Raw genomic sequence first — 18,289 nt, 5'->3', positions numbered from 1 at the left:
GGCCCACGGCTCCGCCCTGCAGCCAAAGGTTCTTCTCGAACTTGTTCCTTGGTGGGGACAGTGGGGTCGGCACACATCGGGACGTGCGGAGTGGCAGAGGAGCGGTAATGCGCCCTCTCGACACATGCTTGCGGCGGCGACCCGGGGGCCGGCAGCGCAGCGGAGCGTGATAGGGTTTGCCAGAGCCGGGCAGCGCAAGGCAGCCCGCCGCAGCGGGCGCTTGACGTTTGCTCCCGCCCACCGTCCCGTTGTTGACCACAGATTGCCGAAGCGCAGATCTCGGGCTGGCGTGCCAAGGCGCACTGCAGGCGCGATAACGGGCGAATATATCGCAGCGTCGCATGCGCCATGCGGCTTTCAGCTCGCGGCGCCGCGCACGCACATGCCAGCGCCGCGGAAAATGAGGCGGGGCTGCGAGCGCTTGGAAGAGGCCTGGCCCCAGGGAGCGTGGGAGCCATGGAGCGCGGCGCATTTCGTGCGCGGACCCGAAAGCGGGGAGCAGGTGTGCAGACGGTGGCAGAAGCGTGCGAGACCATGGAGCAGGGAGCCATGGGCGGTGGCCAGGCAGCTGGGGGGGCGGCCGCCGCGATGAAACAGGCCGCTCGCTGTGCCGCTGCGGGTGGTTGTTGAGGTGACGCTATTGCACGGAGTACTTGACCGATACTTATTCATATTGCGCGCCAGGTCCGAGTCGATTCGCTCTCGGGGCGCCGCCTGGCAGCAGCAGCTCTGCGACCGCCTTTCTTCCATCTCCCACTCCCCTTCCACAGGCGACCGGCGCGCGACAGCGCGGGGCTCTGCCGAAGCCGCGGTTTAAAGCAGGCCATCCTCGCCACCAGTGCGTGGAGCTGAGCGGTGTCTTGTCTGCCCCGTTGCTGCGCCCGCCAGTGTTGACGCCAGCCATCTCGCCTATCACCACTCACGATCCTGCCCGCGCTCAGCACTCTCCGCGCCGACCGCACTGCGCCGTATCCCGCTTGCCCCCCTGACGCCGCCTCCCAGAGGCCGACGAGACGGCCGTTCGACTCCACCGGCCCCAGCGCTGCTGAACGTGCCCGCTGCCCTGCATCCCCCGTCATCCGTGTGCTCCGCCCATATTACAACATCATGCTGCGGTGATACTGGCTTGCGACGACTCTCGACTCCTCCGGCGCTGACCGCAGCCTCCAAAATGGCTCCTCACCACCTCCACCTCCACCCGGTCCGCACCGCCTCGCTGAATCGCCATGCGTCGTATACCAGCTCTCCCTCGCCCACTAGCGCGCCGACCAGCGCGCCCACAAGCGCCCCTCGCATGGAGCTGTATGCGACAACAACCTCCAGATCCGGCGCGACCTCGACTCATGCAAGACTGCACAAGCGCGGCGGCTCCAGCAACTCCAACTGCTCGGCGCCCAGCCCCACGGCCCGCTCGCACTCTCCGGATATCTCGTCCCTGCCCTACAGGCCCGTCGACACTTCCGGCGTGATACAAGAGGAGGGTCGCCGCAGCCTCGACCTCGCCGTCCACTCCGCCCGCAAGCTGAGGCCGTACCTGCGCAGGCTCCACACGCGTGACGACGTCTCTCTTGACCTATCGGTGCCCGCGCCGGACCTGGATAGCCCTTCAGGGCTGGGCATCCACGAGTTCCGTACTCCGCCACGATCTGCCACCGACGTTACCTTCACTTCGGCAGCTGCCAGGCACCGCCACGTCCACAACCGCTCCACCAGTGGCAACTCGGATCTGTCTAACTCCAGTGGCCGCCGACAGCCTACGCAACCCATCTTCCTACGAAACACGCCGCGCCAGTTCAGCGACGTCAGCGAGCACTCTCAACCTCCTTCTATCTACGACGACGACTGCATTGCTGAAGCTGGCGATATCATGTCCGACGACGAGTACCTCCACCGCCAGAACGCCTATGACCCCCGTCGCCGGTCCGGTTCCATGTCGTCAACACCCAATGCACCTGCGCCGCTTCACTCCGCATCAAGTGGTTCGGTCAGTCGCCTTGGAAGCCGGTCTCAAACCAGTCTCTCGAACCTGTACGACCCTGTTCGGCAAAGGCGGGACACGATGCGGTCCGAGACGGCGACCTCGCCCAGTTCACGTACTTCTCTTGACAGGGCAATTGGCTTGGTGCGTGGACGCGAATCGCCCGTCGACCCCGCATCACGCGCAGCCTCGATCCGTGCCTTGCGCGCCGAATTCCAGGCAAAAGAAGAGGCCAAGGAACGCAAGGCGGAGAAGGAGGCGGCCAAGCGGCGGGATCGCGAGGAGCGGAAGCGTGCCAAGCTGGAAGAGCGGCATCCCGGAAGGCCGGAAATGGAGGAGATCAACGAGAAGGCCGACTCCACCATCGACGCCGGGGAGTACCCTTCAGCGCCTTCGAGTAATGCGACGGCACACAACAGCAGCCTGCCGTCTTACGTCCTCCAGAGCAGCGCGCCGCCGGGGCCGCAAAGGAGCAACACGACGTCCAAGCGGCCTCGGCCCCGGGTGAAGGGCCGGTGGGCAACGTTCGTTGCGTGGTTCCGCACGCGGCTGCTCCGGCTGAAGTGCATATGACGACCACACGACCAGACTCCGGGAGTCATTACGACAGTTTTCCTAAAGCGATTAGAGCAGACGAGTGCAAAGCGCTCATAGGGCACGGCCAAGGCTTCTGATTTGGGTGCATCGAGCATGGTACATACATGTTCCGCGGCGTTGGGTCATCATCATCTTTTATCAACAACATCCTGGGTCTAGGAAAGGGTTCCTTCTTTCATTCTCTGTTCCGCAGCATTGCCGAGGCATTGCTCTTCGGCGTTTACCTTTGCATTCTTGTGACATACATTGGCGGAAGGGTTTGGATTTATCGTTTTCTTTTCTCTCTTTGACTCTGCTGCACACTACAGCGAGGCGTTTTTGGAATTGGGGGGTTCGCTCACTTCTGATCCTCCCCACAAAAAGGGCAGGGCATGCATAGCACGCATACTTGGGTTGGCACATTTGAATTGATTAAGCATTCTCTGTTGACACGGATACACACACACACACACACACACAGTCTCCATAGCCATGTGGGTGCCCACGGCAGGCGCCGATGACTGCTGCTGCACCTGATTAGCGAAGGCCGGTGAAGGATCTTGGGATGGGTGGGAGTAAAGTCTAGACGTGCCAGTGCGTGCATAAGCCGAAATTAGAGAATTTGCGCCCCCACAGTGGTGAGATAAGGGCCGAGCGGTTGGGCGGTGTACGTGCTTGCAGCTAGGATGATGTGATGCAATCCATGGTGTTGATCGTGGAGTTCTTTCGGCAGACGTGCAGAGCCTCCGCGCGCTGACGGCACAAGACAAGGAAAGCAGCGCGCTGTGCGACCGCCCGCTTCTTCACAACACCCTCCACCCGTCAATGCCGCTCTCCCGCAACCGGCCATGAAGCTTGGACATTGCACCTCATCGCAATAATGCCCATGTCGAACATGATCCGCCCGCACCCGGCCCTGCGCCGTGCTGCCCTGCTCTCGCGACCTCCCTCCACCGTCCCCGCCGCCGCCGCGTTCTCCGCACGCGTCTCCTCACCCAGCTCCGCTCTTGCGCCGCGCCATGTCTCACAGCACCGATGGGCCTCGGGCGGCGGCTCCAATGGCAGAGACTTCATGGGCCAGCTGTACGACAGCACACAGGCGCGCCTGCAGAGAGAAAAAGCGGAGCAAGCTAGATTTGCGGCACAGAGAGACCTGACCGGCCGCGGAACCAAGGGCGCAGGACTGTTGGCCCGTAAGACGATTCCACGCTGCTTCGTATTCGGAGGGAGTGCTGCTTGAATTCCGTGAATTGGTGCTGATGCGATTCTTTCTCGTCCAATGCAGTGATTTTCGTCGCCATCGCCGCGGGCTACTACGCCGGCGCGCAGAAACCCGCCTCGCTGCCTGCCGACTCGACCGTGCCCATCTACAAGACCGAGGAGCTCAAGCACGACACGTCGACGGGTACCCTGCAGGCGGCGTGGGCGGACTTCAGGGCCATTGTCGGCGAGGAGAACATCTCTACCAACGAGATAGACCTGAAGGCGCATGCCGGATCCGAGTGGTCCTCGTACCCCTCTCTGCCCGGCGATGTGCCCTTCGCAATCGTCAAGCCGGCCTCGACCGACGAGGTCAGCCAGATCATGAAGGTCTGCCACCAGAGGAGGATACCTGTCACGCCCTACTCGGGCGGCACGAGCCTAGAGGGCCACTTCGCCGCGACGCAGGGAGGCATCTGTATCGACTTCAGCCGCATGGACAAAATCGTCAAGCTGAACAAGGACGACATGGACGTCGTCGTGCAGCCCGCCGTGGGCTGGGAGGCGCTGAACGAGGAGCTCGCCGAGCACAACCTCTTCTTCCCGCCCGACCCGGGCCCGGGCGCACAGATAGGCGGCATGGTCGGCACCGGCTGCTCCGGCACGAACGCCTACCGCTACGGCACTATGCGCGACTGGGTGCTATCGCTGACGGTCGTGCTGGCCGACGGCACCGTCATCACGACGCGCCAGCGCCCGCGCAAGAGTAGCGCCGGCTACGACCTCACGCGCATGTTCATCGGCAGCGAGGGCACGCTCGGCCTCGTCACCGAGGCGACGCTCAAGTTGACGACCAAGCCAGCCAACACGTCCGTGGCCGTCTGCAGCTTCGCCAGCATCCGTGACGCCGCCGACTGCGTCTTCCGTGTCGTCGGCGCTGGTGTCCCCATCGCTGCGATTGAGATCCTGGACGATGTACAGATGCGCTGCATCAACGATGCCGGCTCGACGTCGAAGCGGTGGAAGGAGGCGCCGACGCTGTTCTTCAAGTTCGCCGGCACGCCCACGAGCGTGAAGGAGCACATCAGCATCGTCCAGAGCTTGGCCAAGAGCACCGGTAGCAAGAGCTTCGAGTTCGCCCGCAGCAAGGACGAGGCAGACCAGCTGTGGAGCGCCCGTAAGGAGGCGCTCTGGAGCGTGATGGCCAAGAAGCGCGACGAGGGCGACAAGGTCTGGACCACAGACGTCGCGGTCCCGATCAGCAAGCTGTCTCAAATCATTGAGGAGACCAAGGCCGACATCGATAAGAGCGGCCTCATTGGCGCCATTGTGGGCCATGTTGGCGATGGAAACTTCCACGGTAAGCTCTCTTCTCCCGGGATATTCCACTAAGATATCTGGTCTTATTGAGCGCCTGCTGATATTCCTCCTCTACAACAGCCATTCTACTCTACAACGACAGGGAGCACGCTGCAGCTGATGGCGTCGTCCACCGCATGGTCAAGCGTGCTATCGAAATGGAGGGCACTGCTACGGGCGAGCACGGCGTTGGCCTCGTCAAGCGTGATTACCTGAACCACGAGCTAGGCGAGTCGACTGTCGACGCCATGAGGAAGCTCAAGCAGGCGTATGACCCGCTCTGTTTGCTCAATTGCGACAAGGTTGTGAGGACGAAGAAGCCGAAGCCCGGTGAGGTTCAGCCTTGGTGAAAACCGGTGAGCACAATGTGCATGATGAACATATCTAGAGTGTATTGTATGTACATCTGGAATGCACCCTTAGAGGGGAACACAGGAGATTAAATACCCGCAATCTCTACTCGTAGAATCTGGTGGGTACAGGGTAACCTTATGTAGGACAATACCGAAACAACTTTGTGGATGTGACTATGGTACGGTCTTGAGCTATAGATGACACTCGCTATCTCATGTTCGGAGACCAATCTTGATACTTTTGGCATTCAACTTCAGTCTTTCCAGCCCCACCTCTTCCTCACAAACCTCAAGACATACACCAGTCCGATGAGGACTGGAACTTCGATGAGCGGGCCGACGGTTGCTGTTCGAGAAGAAACAGATCAGTAAAACGATAAAGAATTGATTCGGCGAGATTCGAAAGAGGGGGTCTTGGATTGATCGTTCTCAAACTCACCGGCAAGACTCTGTCCGCTCCCACTACCGAAGGTGGCGACACACACGGCGATGGCCAACTCAAAGTTGTTACTAGCAGCAGTAAAGCTCTGCGTGCAGGTGACGGCGTAGCCGCAGCCTAAGAAGCGGCGGCACAGGAGCACGGTGCCGGCGAAGACGAGCACGAAGTAGACGACCAGGGGTGCCGCCACGCGCAACACCGACGTCACCTGATGCGATACGTGCGCGCCCTGAGATGCGAAGAGCACGACGATGGTGTAGAGCAGGCCGATCAGGGAGAGCGGCGCGAGCGGGCGGATGAAGTGGCTGAGGTAGCGGGAAGGGCCAAGGAGATGGCGGAGGACGAAGCGCGTGAGGATGGCGGCGGCGAGGGGGATTCCTGGGGTTTCTGGGTTAGTCGGACTTTTTCCTGGGGCAATTGAGAGAGGAAAGATGAGGATGAGAGAGGAGAGGGGGGAAATGGTTCACAAACCTAGAAACACGGCCACGCTCTTCGCCACGACATCGTACCGCACTTCCGCAGCAGCCGAGTCCCCAGCACGGCTCACCACACGCGTGTAGAAGATGGCCAGCGGCGCGAATAGCACCATCTGCAGCAGGCTGTTGAACGCGACCAGCACGGCGCAGTAGTCGCCGTCGCCGCGCGCCAGGTCCGTCCACACGAGCACCATGGCGATGCAGCGCGCCACGCCCACGAAGATGAGGCCCTCGCGCAGGTCCTGCCGGTCCGGCAGAAACGCCCACGCCAGCCCCGTCATCAGCAGCGGTGCCAGGATCCAGTTGAGCACGAAGGAGACGAGGAGTTGCCGCCATAGAGCGCGTTGGGCGAGGAGCTTGTGGAGCATTTCGTACTTGACCTTGCAGAGGATCGGATACATCATCACCAGTAGACCGACGGCAATGGGGACCGAGACGCCGACGAAACTTCAAGGATGGTGTCAGTATGGTCGTTTCTGTCATTTTCTCTCGTGGGAAGGGGCAAGGGAACACGTACGTCCCGCGTTGGAGCGTAGGCCCAGTGGATGGTACTAGGTTGCCCAGTATGATGCCTACAGCTATGGCAAGAAATATCCAGACTACGAGGAACCGGTCGAGGAAGGAAAGCCCTCGGAGCGGCGGTACGTCGGTTGGCCCATCGTTGGAACACTCCGGGTAGGTGTCTCTTGGTCCCTCTGTTGTACTGGGCGGATCTTCTCCTACTCTTGAATGTCAGTGACGAAATCATTCATGCTTTCTTGTGTTCGTAGGATGCTTACCAGACGAGCGAGTCCGACCTTCTGTCGTGGCAAGTCCCTTTTCTGCGTCCGAAATGCTCCGAGGAAGCTTAGTGTCTGCGGCATCTTGATGGTCTGCTGTCGTCGTTGCCATACTTTGAAATGTACTAGAAGATTTGAAAGCACTCGTGGTCAAATTGGTAGCGCGTGATTTCATCAGGCATGTGGGGGAATGATTCTGTGCGTGGTGTTGATTTATTTGGTTTTGATGGTGGCCGCTTCGGCCAATCAGAACGTGGCAGCGACATGCCAGGTTTTGTGGCGGACACTGCATTATCGGGGGTTTTGAAATTTGATGCAAACAACCAATGAAGGACAAAACTTGCTGAGATCCTTGCCAGGATATCAATCACGGGCTTCAGGCCGGAGCTGTCTCCGCGGGCTATGGTAATGTGGTATGGTTGTGGTTGAACCTCTAGATTTTCGACCGTACTACAGCTGGTTGCAATGAGGCTCAGCCATTCCTCATGCGTCTCACAATATTATCGCACTCTTCTGACGTTTGTAGTTGAGTCCCACGACTGTGTTTATTTGTCCAGTCCCGAGTCTCGCACTTACGTCCAGACATCTGCCTCAACTATCATATCAGGAGTGTAACAACCTTCGTGGGATATGTAAACACCCTTGTGGTTGCGGTTGAGGGCATAGAGATTTTGGAAGCGATATTGAAGAGCGGTGCTAAATATAGTATAGTAGAGTCAAGTTGCGTCTTTGTTCTGCTTCCGCTTCTTTCCTTTAATATTAGTATCGTAAACTACTGATAATGCTTTCCGTCACGAGAATTACAGAATAGCTTCAAATACCACCAGAGGCATGTATCAAACAATTTAGAAAATGTTTACCATAGATTTTTACGATCTAGATTCTAGGCTTCGATATATCCCAACGTAAGAAACAGAAGCAATCAAACGATCAAAGAGAAGAGGAAAAGCAAAACTTACCGTCTTAGTAAGCATAAGTCGATGGATGGTCCTCTCACTGTGCCCTCTGGTTCACATCGAATACAAGCGGAAACCACGAAGGTTGAGGAGTGATGGGGTGGCCATGCACCTCAACCTCGAGCTGGTAGCGCGCCGTGGCGTAGAAGATGTCATCCTCAGAGGGCCATGGGTTACCGTTCAGCAGCGTTTGCTGGTTCTGCTCCTGGCTCTGCTCACGGCTCTGACACTGTGACTTGGGTGCACGCGAGCGTGTAGGCAGCAGCTGATGTCCGTGCTCGATGCTATTATCGGCGAGTAGGACGAATACATGCATCGAACGCGTCCTTGCGCTAAACTTCGCGCGCAAGCCGAAGACCTGGCTGGGGTCAGTGGTGCACTCGTAGAAAATGCGGTTGCACGTAGGGCAGCAACAGCGACGCCTGGGGAGATCAGGGGTGGTGATCTGTTCCAGGAGAGCGACTTCCAGGCAATGGAAGCAGAAGAAGTGACCGCACTTGAGCTTGATGGGAACCCTGCATGGTGTACAGCCAGCCAAACATGGGTCGCCGCATGCCGAGCAAGGGCTTTCGCAGAGACCCCTGTAGGTTGGGATTTTGAAGGAAGGCTTTTCGACGGTGCTCATGATGCCCGTGATGGCGAGTTGTGTCATGTTTGCTTTGCTGCTGGGGTGAGCAGACAGCCGACTTATACAGTGATCAGTGTGAAGATTGTGCTAGTACAAGGCTTTGCTTAGAGCTTGACAATGTCATGGTAGGTGAATGAACGTCGGGAACATTCTGTGCTATGAGCGATAGTGAGTGACATTGTTTAGAATTGCGGTATCCTGACCGATAGATGAAGCACGGGAACAAGGGCGGCAAGAACAATGCAGAGCTCGAAAGTTGGCTGCGACGTCTTCAAGGAGGTGGAAATGATAGTTTAATATCTCGTAGTTGAGATAGGTCGCACTCGGCGATCAAGTAGATGACTGCTTGTGTTTGTTGAAGGTTTGCCGGCCTGTGCGCGGCTTGGTTCTTCATTTTCGTGTATTTCTTTATCGTGAAATCGAACGTATGTATAAGCTACTAGAGGAAAAGCACAGGCTCATAGCTTGGCCTTGGCCTGAACCTTCTTCAACACAGGCTCGATCTTGGTAGCCTTCATGACGTCGCCCTTGATCTTCAATTTGCCGGACATGAACAGCTTCTGGGCGTTGGCCTTACCGGCGACTAGCGATGCGAAGTCGTTGTCCGAGAGCAGCATCGTGACTGTGCAAAACGAGTCAGCTATCGGGTCCCACTCGACCAAAGAAACAAGCGCCAAACAACATCTCCACTTGTCCACGGCAGGCCCCATCCAGGTGTTGGTGTTTTTTCCCGCGGTTTAGGCGGCGCCCACGTCCCAACTGCCGTGCTGGTGCTGGTGCTGATGCTGGTGCTGGCGCTGGTGCCGACGCCGAAGCCGAAGCCATCATAGCGCGATCGACGGGCGGGCAGACAGCAGCCCACGATGGATGCGTTGTGCTGGCAACCGACACAACACACGCACCACGCGGACACTCCCACCCCCCAGCCATCTGATCATCGCAGCCCGACCCGTTCCCAGCCTATGGATCGTCCACGTCCCGCAGCAGCGCCAGCGGAGAATAACGGGGATTATCGCAAGACTCACCATCAGCCTTGCCGCCCTCGGGCGCGGCGCCCTTGCCGACGGTGCCCGTCTTCTTGAGGTCGATGTACCAGCTGTCCGTCTCGCCCGCCTGGTTCTTGATGGTGAAGGCGAAGACGGCGCCGCCCTTCTTGACCGCGTCCTTGCGGTCGGCGTCATCGGCGAGCGAGGCGGCGATGGCGTCGAACGCGGCCGACGAGGGGATCTTGTCTGTGTTTCGGCGATCATCGTGTGAGCGCGGCATTCGCGGCTTGTGTTTCGTGCCTGCCTGTTTGCATCGCCGTCATCCCGGCCGCCGCCGTAGCCGTGGCGATAATAGCCTTGGGCCGCGGCCATGCAAAAGTGGATGCGGCGCGAGACGACGGAAGAAGGCTATGGAAGGGTTGGTCATGCACGCGTGCACTTACCGCTCTTGAGACTCATGGTGGGGGTGCTAGCGGTTTCTGCGGCGGCTATACGGGGACGACGACAAAAAACTGCTCCGAGGAGGGTGTGAAGAATAGAGTTGCAGAGCACAAGAGACAGTTCCCAAGGGGTTTATAGCAGTCAGCCGTAGGTCAGTATCGGGTGTCGGTGACGATGATGCATCATGCACGCGGCGGGCGCAAGTCCGGGGTTGGCATGTGAAAGCGCCGAGGCTCAGCGCAGCGCAAACCCCCCGGCACGTGCCACATGTCACTTGTCACCACCTCATTCATGCTTCGCTCCAGAGTCAATGAAATTTTGCGGCCGTAATGTAGGCCCATGCTATGTACATCGTGCTATAATAGCGGGCGTACGGGGATATCTTATAAACTTGAAAAAGGAAATGTTGTCGTAAAGAGTGTAGTCGGATCATCAGTGATCGTGGTCGGCATCCATCTCGGCGCTCATGGATGATAAGTGATGGTGGTCTTGTCCTCCCATCGGGTCGTAAATGCAACAGAAATTAAGAAAATGTCGTGAATCGTCTCTCGTTGACGAGAGGGTGTTTTCCCCCCGTGCGCCTCATGCAACCCCGCCAGTCAACTCGTACAGTTGCTTGCTTACCACCAAACTCCAGGGACACCGTTGATGCATATTTACATTAGCGCCAAGGGAACAGGAACTTGCGCATGTGTTCCTCGGCTTCGACCAGCTGTTCCTTGGCTTTGGCCGTCACCTTGCTGTTGCGCGTGCGCGACCACCACTTGCTGACCGACTTCGACTCGGGCGTGCCCTTGAGGTCGTCCAGCTCGTCGGTGATAAGCAGGTCCGGACTGATCTCGTCGACCGGGCTCAGGATAATCGGCACGTCCATGACTTCTTCCGCCCGGTTCTTCCACTCTTCGCTGCCCGCGATGCGCGTGAGCGGCGCCAGCGCGTCATCCCACGTCCCCGTGCGGAGCGACACGTCCTCGAAGTTGAACTCGGTGATGGAGCGGCGGTGGCGAAGAATGAAGGTGCTAATCTGGGACGAGTCCATAACCGCGTTCTCCAGTTCCAGGAAGAGCAGGCTGGTGAACTTGAGCGCACGGATGCCAGTGGGACGGCTTGCGCCCGACTCCGGCGTGCTTGGAGGGGATAGGCCGGGCTCAAGGTCCAAGGAGAGCGGCGAAGGTCCCTTCTCACCCCTCCAGCGGAACAGCAGCTTGGTGATGGAGAGGGAGAAGGTGCGCAGATAAGAATGAAGGAGGCGGAGATGTTCCGACGAGGAGCCCTCTAGATAGGGCTGGCTGTCTAGGTGGACCGCGAGCTTCTTGATTTGGCGCCATCTCCTGTTCGACGCCGGCGTGGAACCGGGGCCCATGGTTGGCTGGAGGTACAGGAGGCCGGCAGGGTGCATGGCCTTGATGGTCAGCGTGTCCAGCTCCGGAAGTTGGGCGCGCTCAACGGCTATCCGGAGAGAGATGAGCGCGTAGTCGACCGCACTGCGTCGATGGCGCTGCGAAAGCTCCTGGTCGGGACAATCAAGCTGCAGGTGGACCAGGCCGGGAAGCGCCTGGAGGGCGCGGATGAAAGCGGGGACGTTGGTAGCGGCATGGAAGACGGGAGGATACTGCTTGATGAGAAGGTCCGTCATTTCCCAGGATCCGTACTTGGGGGTCTTCATCTTCCCGATGAGTGTTGGCGGCTTGTGGATCTGCGGCTCATAGACCAGGCTCTTTTGCTCGCCAGTCACGGGATCAATGAGGGGCGGGAGGAACGTGTCCGGCGAATGCGGCATGCGGAAGGTAAGGGACTTGACGCGAGGACCGATGCTCTCCAGGGCTTCCATGCGGGCGGGCCTGGCAAAGGTACTCGGGCGAAAGGTTACGGTGATATCTTCAAACAGGAAAGGGGCCACGCGAGTGCTCATGTCGTGGCAGACAAGACGACAGTTGGCGAGATCAGCCTTGTCGACGCGCGCCAGGAAGGCATCGCGACAGGGCTCCGACAGCCAGAACCTGAGGAATGCCGAGCTGGTCGACATCACCAGGTTGCACACCGAGCTGTTGGATCGAAGGGCTGAGGAAAGGGCATCAGTCGCAGTTCGACGGATAAGGGGCCAACTGGACGTCCAAAACAACGGAGGAGGGAAGCAACAACGAGCAGGACGCTGGGACGGAGGGCCAAGGGCGGGTTTATGGCGGATGGCTCAGGCACTTACACCGACTCCCAGGCACCTCGACCGGTGTGGGGATCTCCCCAAAGAGCAGCTTCTTCGTTGAGCTGGCATTGCTGCTCTGCGTCTGCGCCGTGCGAGCGCTTGCGTACGAGCCGCTAGACGCTTGATGCCGCAACGACGGCTGAGATTCGTAAACCATTCGTGAGGGTTGTCATAGATCGTAGTTAGGAAAGAGCGGTGGACATTGGGATGTATGTTGGCGATGCGTGGAGATGGCAAAGGAAAGGAAACCTAAGGTACATCAGGCACGCGCGCGCCGCCGCCATGCTATTTACTGGCTGCGGGCGCCCCTCAGTCCGAAAGCGGGCATGGCCCAAGTGGGGATGCGTGGTATGAGTCAACCGTCTGTGCAGAGCAGCCTTCTAACTGACAATGGTGGGATGATGGAAAGGCAACACGACTAAACGCGTCGTGGGGATAAGTAAAAAACGTGTTCAGCGCATTTAGTGGGTCGTTTTAGTGCGGGGACGGCTGTTTACGGCATGGCTTGTTTAATGTTTTGTAGGAGAATCGGCGAGGACGCCGCTGGGCCAATCGAACGCGGTGCCAAGGCCAGCGGTGAGGATGCGCTACTGCACGAGATGCAGCGCGCGCTTGCCCGTCGGACCACAGAACGCGTCTTTAATCCCGCACCACCGCGACTCTGCTGGCGGGAGCGTGAGCGGGAGGCGATCCTCACGCGCGCCCCGGGACACGAGCAGACGCGTCGAAAGCTTCTCGAAGCGAAACCTGGGGTAGCCGCAATGCGAACCACACGCAGCCTTGTGGCCACCGCGCAGGCGGGCGAGCGTGGCCGCAAGTCGGGAAGCGGCGCCTGGTGCGCGTGGCAAAGGCCCGATGCTGCGAGTGGAAACAACCGACCTGCCACCTGCCTCCTGCCTCCTGCCTCCTGCCTTCTCTCCGGTCGGCCTCGAGCGGCCCTCTGCTCGCCCGGCTCCGGCATCTGTCGGCTGCTGCTGAGGTGAGCCCCGTGGTCCCTCGGCCCCTCGAGGCCCAAGGCGCCCCGCGCTCTCGTGCACGAGGAAACGAAACGAAGAAGTGGCCGTTGAACCGCATTGGGACGCATGTTTGCTACATTCCTTCTCGAATGCAGCCCCCTGGCCCCTTTCAGCACACGAGTCAGCGCGAGCCTGTGGTGCGGTTCCTGACGAAGTGCCACAGGCGAAAGCCACAGGCCAGCCTCTGTTTCCAACGAGGCGCCTCGGTGCCGCAACGCCGCAACGCCGAGGGTCAGGCCACACACGAAGGGGCGCCGGCCACGGCGCGACACTACTCTCAAAGCACGTTAAGCTGGAAGGCACTCGGAGATGCGGCGGTCCTTGCGATGGGGACCGTACGTAAGCGGCGGATCTGCTGGTGCGCTGGACAGGCAAGGACGCCGCTGGACGGGCAAGTGGCAGCCGCATGCGAAGCAGCTCGGGTCTGGACTTTTTTTTATGCTGCGGCTGGGGTCCGAGCTGTTCCCCGTTCCCTCTAGTGGCGATCTCCTGTGATCCCGAGGTGATCGTCGATGGAAAGAGGCTCAACGCAGCAGAAGCCGTCTGCGCGCGAAGGGCCGGCATGGCCGTCTGGGTAGTGCCCGCACAACGGTCCTTCCGTTGAAAGCACGCGGGAGGTGGTGTGGAGATTGCAGGTGGCTCGCGCGGCAACGTGCGGTGCTCGTAGATTATTGATGTACGCTGCCGGCTGGTCTGGAGGCGGAGCAGCCTAGCGCCCGCTGTATTAGCCTAGCCGCGCCGTTTCTGCGTCGTATGCAGGCGAAAGGTAAGAGCCGTGGCGGTTCCATCTCAGAAGAATCGCGGATCACGGCGCACCCTCACCCAGATCCAATCCACACTCCCTCCATTCCGACCTCCTCCGCTGTCTCATCGCTCCCCCCAGCGTCGCATCCAGCGACCCACTCCGGCCCCGTCAGGCCAAGCTTCGCGCCCTCGCGCCCTCGCTCGTTATCGCTTCCGCGCGCATCCAACTGCTGCGCGTTCCACCAGCCGGCTAAATCTTCTCCGCACCTGAGCCAGCTGAGCTCTTTGTCTGCGCCAAAGCACCATTCCCCCGGACACTGCTCTGCGCCCTGAGCCCTGTGCAAGTCTCACTGTTGGAATCCCAGTGAGGCATGGCCGTGCTACGCATCCGACATCGCCGAACTTAGCCTCCTCGCCGGTCCAGGTCCGTCAAAAGCAGGCGCTTCCACCCGCGGCTCCCGCATTCGCCTCTCTGGCAGCGGCCAGAGATCTTCAGGGTCTCCATGGTCAAAATGCGAATTCCCATCCGCGAGCAGCTTGGCTTTCTGGTGCTGCTGGTTTCCCTGGTCGCTCTCGCCGTCATTGCGGCCGCAACATGGGTCTGTCGCCCTTTCTCGCTCTCTGCCGCGGTCGATGAAGATATCCCAACCGGATCCGCTTTTCGACGTTTTACGCGCTTCGCTGGGCATGCTGCAATGGCTCTACATGTGCTGATAACCTGTGCAGATTACCAATTACAACTTCGTTCTGGACATCCGCGCCTCGCGGCTGACGCTGACGGCGTCCTTGAAGGCATCACAGCTGGCCTCGAACCTCTTGTTGATGCAATCAACAGTGCGTTCCGCCTCCAGCAGAGTCGTCATCCAGCGGGCGCTTCAGCGCTACAACGATGGCAATGCCACTTATCGCCAGTCTCTTGCAAACTGGACCTCTTCGCAGGCTGACCTAGCTGCGGTCTTCGATGGAGGTCAGCAGATGACGTTGCTGCTACAGGCCCAGATTTGGCCCAAGAACTATACTGGTACAGCTGCAGACAATGTCAAGGTTGCAGCTACCGCCTCGCTGGTCTCTGGCAAGCTCGCTCTCCCCATGACCTACGACAATGGCTCGACCGTCTATCTCGGTGATCCAGGCCTGGGCTATCCGCCCCAGTTATACCCCAATATGACCTTCACTTCCCAAGGCGTGAACGACACTTTCAACGAAACCCTGGCTCACTACGCGGGACAGACATTGAACGAGACCGGCAGTATCTTGCTTGGTCCTTGGGAACTGAACAAGACATTCTCTTTGATGTCTCTGACTGTTCCTATTATCAACAACACCTCGGCACTTGATATAGTTGGTTGGATGACCGTTGTCATGGACGCCAAATTGGTCTACCAGACTGTGGATGCCGGTGAAGGACTCGACAGCAGCGGTGTAACTCTCATTGTTGGCCCTGACACCATCAACAACAAGTTTTCGTCCGATGTGCTTTACACAAATAACAGCGGCAACCCCCCCAGCGATGTCTCGGTTCGGTTCGTGTTGCCGCCGGGGAACATGAACGAACGCCATGCATCCCGCGCCTGGGGAACCGCGCAACCTTCCTTCGACTACAGTCAATTCCCGGCGGTTAAAAAAGGATTGACTACAACCCAAGGTCCGGCAAACAACGCGGGGTCCATCATATCCACCAAGAACGAGGAACGAAAGCATGTGGCAGTGGGCTTTGCCATGCCTACCACTACTTTGTGTGATTGGATCGTCCTTGTGGAGCAAACGCATGAGGAGGTCTGGCAACCTATTAACCACCTGCGAAACATCCTAATAGCTTGTGTCTTTGGCACGGCTGGCGCTATACTACTTTTGACCTTTCCGCTTGCGCATTACTCAGTCCGACCGATTCGCCAGCTCAGGGCTGCTACGCAGCGATCCGTCTCGCCGACCGGATACCTTCCAGACGATTCAAGCTTTTCCTCAGGCCATATGGATGGGTCCGATGATGCCGATGTTATCGCCCGCAAGGAGGGATTCATGTCGAAAATCAACTCTTGGAGGCACCGAGGGCGGCGAACTCGCGTGGAGCAGCGGGAGGTGGAAAGAAGGCGACAGTTCCGGATCCCCGACAAAGTCAGGGATCACAAGCATCTGGTCCATGACGAGCTTACGGATCTTACCACCACCTTCAACGAGATGACCGATGAACTCATGATGCAGTATGAGAAGCTGGAAGAAAGGGTGAAGCAGCGTACAGCCGAGCTTGAGGAGGCAATGAAGGCTGCCGAATCTGCCAACGAGAGCAAAACGTTGTTCATCGCCAATATTTCGCACGAGTTGAAGACTCCCCTGAACGGCATCCTTGGCATGTGCGCCGTGTGCATGTCGGAAGAAGACCCGGTCAAGCTGAAGCGTTCGATGAGCATCATATATAAGAGCGGAGATCTGTTGCTCAATCTCCTAACAGATCTTCTGACTTTCAGCAAGAACCAGATGGGACATCAGCAACTCTCACTTGACGAGAAGGAGTTTCGCCTGCGCGATGTCAGCACCCAGGTTCTGGCAATTTTCGACAAGCAAGCCAAGGAGAACGGCATCACCTTGTCTGTACGGTTCGAAGGCCCAGCTGACGTCAATGCTGACGAGTCTACTCAACGCGGCGAACAGGGGCTTGCCCCGTATGGTCTTGGGCGCATCAAAGACATGATTCTGTGGGGCGATCAGCATCGTATTCTCCAAGTACTCATCAACTTGGTCTCCAACGCCCTCAAGTTCACGCCTAGAGGTGGTTCCGTCTCTTGTACAATTCGATGTGTTGGAGACGCGACTGTCACGCCAGGGTTTGGCAGTCGGAAAGGATCTCTCAATTCTCAATCACGGCAGAACTCTGGACGGAATTCCAGGAACCGCGTTAGGCTGGACTCGAGTTCAATGACTTCCCAGATCGCTCCAAGGCGTACGGATACCGCTAATCAAATCAATGTCCTCCATGACAAGGCATATGCTCACATAATGGAGGCCGAGAGGGCACAAACACCGCCACCTGGAAGATTCCTTGCTTTCGAGTTCGAGGTTGATGATACAGGCCCGGGTGTCCCGGAGCATCTGCAACAACGTATCTTCGAACCATTTGTCCAAGGTGACCTTGGACTCAGCAAGAAGTTTGGTGGCACTGGCCTAGGACTATCCATTTGCCAGCAACTTGCGACCCTGATGAGAGGTACTATTAACCTCAGGAGCACTGTTGGTCAGGGCAGCACGTTCACCATGGAGGCTCCTTTGAGACACCTGAAGACGCGAGCAGATAGCACTGCTTCGTCAAGGCTATCAGAGGCCCCGATTGCTAGCCGGAAGAGTAGCCTGTCAATTGACTCGCCAACTTCCCGTACGGCAGAAGAGAGTACGGGAACCAACAGCGCAGCGCCTGTTGCGTTCGAGTCGGACTCCCAGCCACGGCTGGTAGGCCTAAGACAACCTTTCTTTGCTTCCCCCACTCCTCTGGATTCTCCTGGTTCGCAGGGCGCTGCCATGGATCGCATCGCAGCTCAGGCTTCAAACAAGAGCGACAGACTCAAGGTCCTCGTCGCTGAAGATAACAAGGTGAGTCTTACCAAGCTCAACGCAGTGTTGGCGATGCTAACGAAGCACAGACCAATCAAGAAGTCGTTCTGAGAATGCTTAAACTCGAGGCCGTGTACGACGTACAGATCGCGAAAGATGGCCAAGAGGCTTTGGACAAAGTCAAGGAGAGCATGGAAAACCAAAACCCTTACGATTTGATTTTCATGGACGTGCAAATGCCCAACCTCGATGGCATCCAATCCACCCGGCTCATTCGCCAAGCGGGGTACTCCGCACCCATTGTTGCCCTCACGGCTTATGCGGAGGAAAGCAATGTAAAGGTCGGTCAATGTTTTCGTTTTATACGTCGAGTCTGCTGACACGGTATCCAGGAGTGCTACGAGTCAGGGATGGACTTTTTCTTGTCAAAACCAATCCGACGACCCGCGCTGAAGCATGTCTTGAAGACTTACTGTGCTCCTATTCCGGAAGAGACAGAGCCTGGAGACAGCCCTCCCTTGGACTCGAAGAAGAAGAAAGGCGCCGCCCCTAAGCCAGCGGCAAAATTGAACGCAAAGGACGATACTCCCGGGCCTTCACCTCTGTCATGAC

The 18,289-nt window shown here is 58.4% G+C and overlaps 6 protein-coding genes across 6 annotated transcripts; 3 read left to right on the top strand and 3 right to left on the bottom strand.

Annotated features, from left to right (window-relative positions):
* Nucleotides 1-1,294: 1,294 nt before the first annotated feature.
* Nucleotides 1,295-2,551, top strand: SLS55_000432 (uncharacterized protein; the record flags this gene model as incomplete). The annotated part of the gene is made up of 1 exon (XM_066771943.1): nucleotides 1,295-2,551. One exon carries the CDS (start codon nucleotides 1,295-1,297, stop codon nucleotides 2,549-2,551), a length of 1,257 nt encoding a protein of 418 aa, XP_066637222.1.
* Nucleotides 2,552-3,119: 568 nt separating this feature from the next.
* Nucleotides 3,120-5,463, top strand: DLD1_1 (D-lactate ferricytochrome c oxidoreductase; the record flags this gene model as incomplete). The annotated part of the gene is made up of 3 exons (XM_066771942.1): nucleotides 3,120-3,123; nucleotides 3,840-5,114; nucleotides 5,195-5,463. 3 exons carry the CDS (start codon nucleotides 3,120-3,122, stop codon nucleotides 5,461-5,463), a joined length of 1,548 nt encoding a protein of 515 aa, XP_066637221.1.
* A 905-nt stretch (nucleotides 5,464-6,368) lies between these two features.
* ARR3 (arsenicals resistance) lies at nucleotides 6,369-8,134 on the bottom strand (the record flags this gene model as incomplete). Its single annotated transcript, XM_066771941.1, has 4 exons — nucleotides 6,369-6,828; nucleotides 6,899-7,100; nucleotides 7,737-7,755; nucleotides 8,120-8,134. The coding sequence occupies 4 exons, from the start codon at nucleotides 8,132-8,134 to the stop codon at nucleotides 6,369-6,371; spliced, it is 696 nt and encodes a 231-aa protein (XP_066637220.1).
* A 1,068-nt stretch (nucleotides 8,135-9,202) lies between these two features.
* SLS55_000429 (uncharacterized protein) lies at nucleotides 9,203-10,189 on the bottom strand (the record flags this gene model as incomplete). The annotated part of the gene is made up of 3 exons (XM_066771940.1): nucleotides 9,203-9,366; nucleotides 9,770-9,976; nucleotides 10,174-10,189. The coding sequence occupies 3 exons, from the start codon at nucleotides 10,187-10,189 to the stop codon at nucleotides 9,203-9,205; spliced, it is 387 nt and encodes a 128-aa protein (XP_066637219.1).
* A 643-nt stretch (nucleotides 10,190-10,832) lies between these two features.
* On the bottom strand, nucleotides 10,833-12,531 carry SLS55_000428 (uncharacterized protein; the record flags this gene model as incomplete). Its single annotated transcript, XM_066771939.1, has 2 exons — nucleotides 10,833-12,232; nucleotides 12,375-12,531. The coding sequence occupies 2 exons, from the start codon at nucleotides 12,529-12,531 to the stop codon at nucleotides 10,833-10,835; spliced, it is 1,557 nt and encodes a 518-aa protein (XP_066637218.1).
* A 2,115-nt stretch (nucleotides 12,532-14,646) lies between these two features.
* Nucleotides 14,647-18,288, top strand: SLN1 (Histidine kinase osmosensor; the record flags this gene model as incomplete). Its single annotated transcript, XM_066771938.1, has 4 exons — nucleotides 14,647-14,733; nucleotides 14,861-17,716; nucleotides 17,767-18,022; nucleotides 18,170-18,288. The coding sequence occupies 4 exons, from the start codon at nucleotides 14,647-14,649 to the stop codon at nucleotides 18,286-18,288; spliced, it is 3,318 nt and encodes a 1,105-aa protein (XP_066637217.1).
* Nucleotide 18,289: the final 1 nt, after the last annotated feature.

The sequence above is a fragment of the Diplodia seriata genome (genome assembly GCF_021436955.1).
Source record: "Diplodia seriata strain FDS-637 chromosome Unknown scaffold_1, whole genome shotgun sequence".
NCBI classification, from domain to species: Eukaryota; Fungi; Ascomycota; class Dothideomycetes; order Botryosphaeriales; family Botryosphaeriaceae; genus Diplodia; species Diplodia seriata.
Note: the sequence above shows the minus strand (reverse complement) of the source record. Positions and strands in the feature narration are given on the sequence as shown.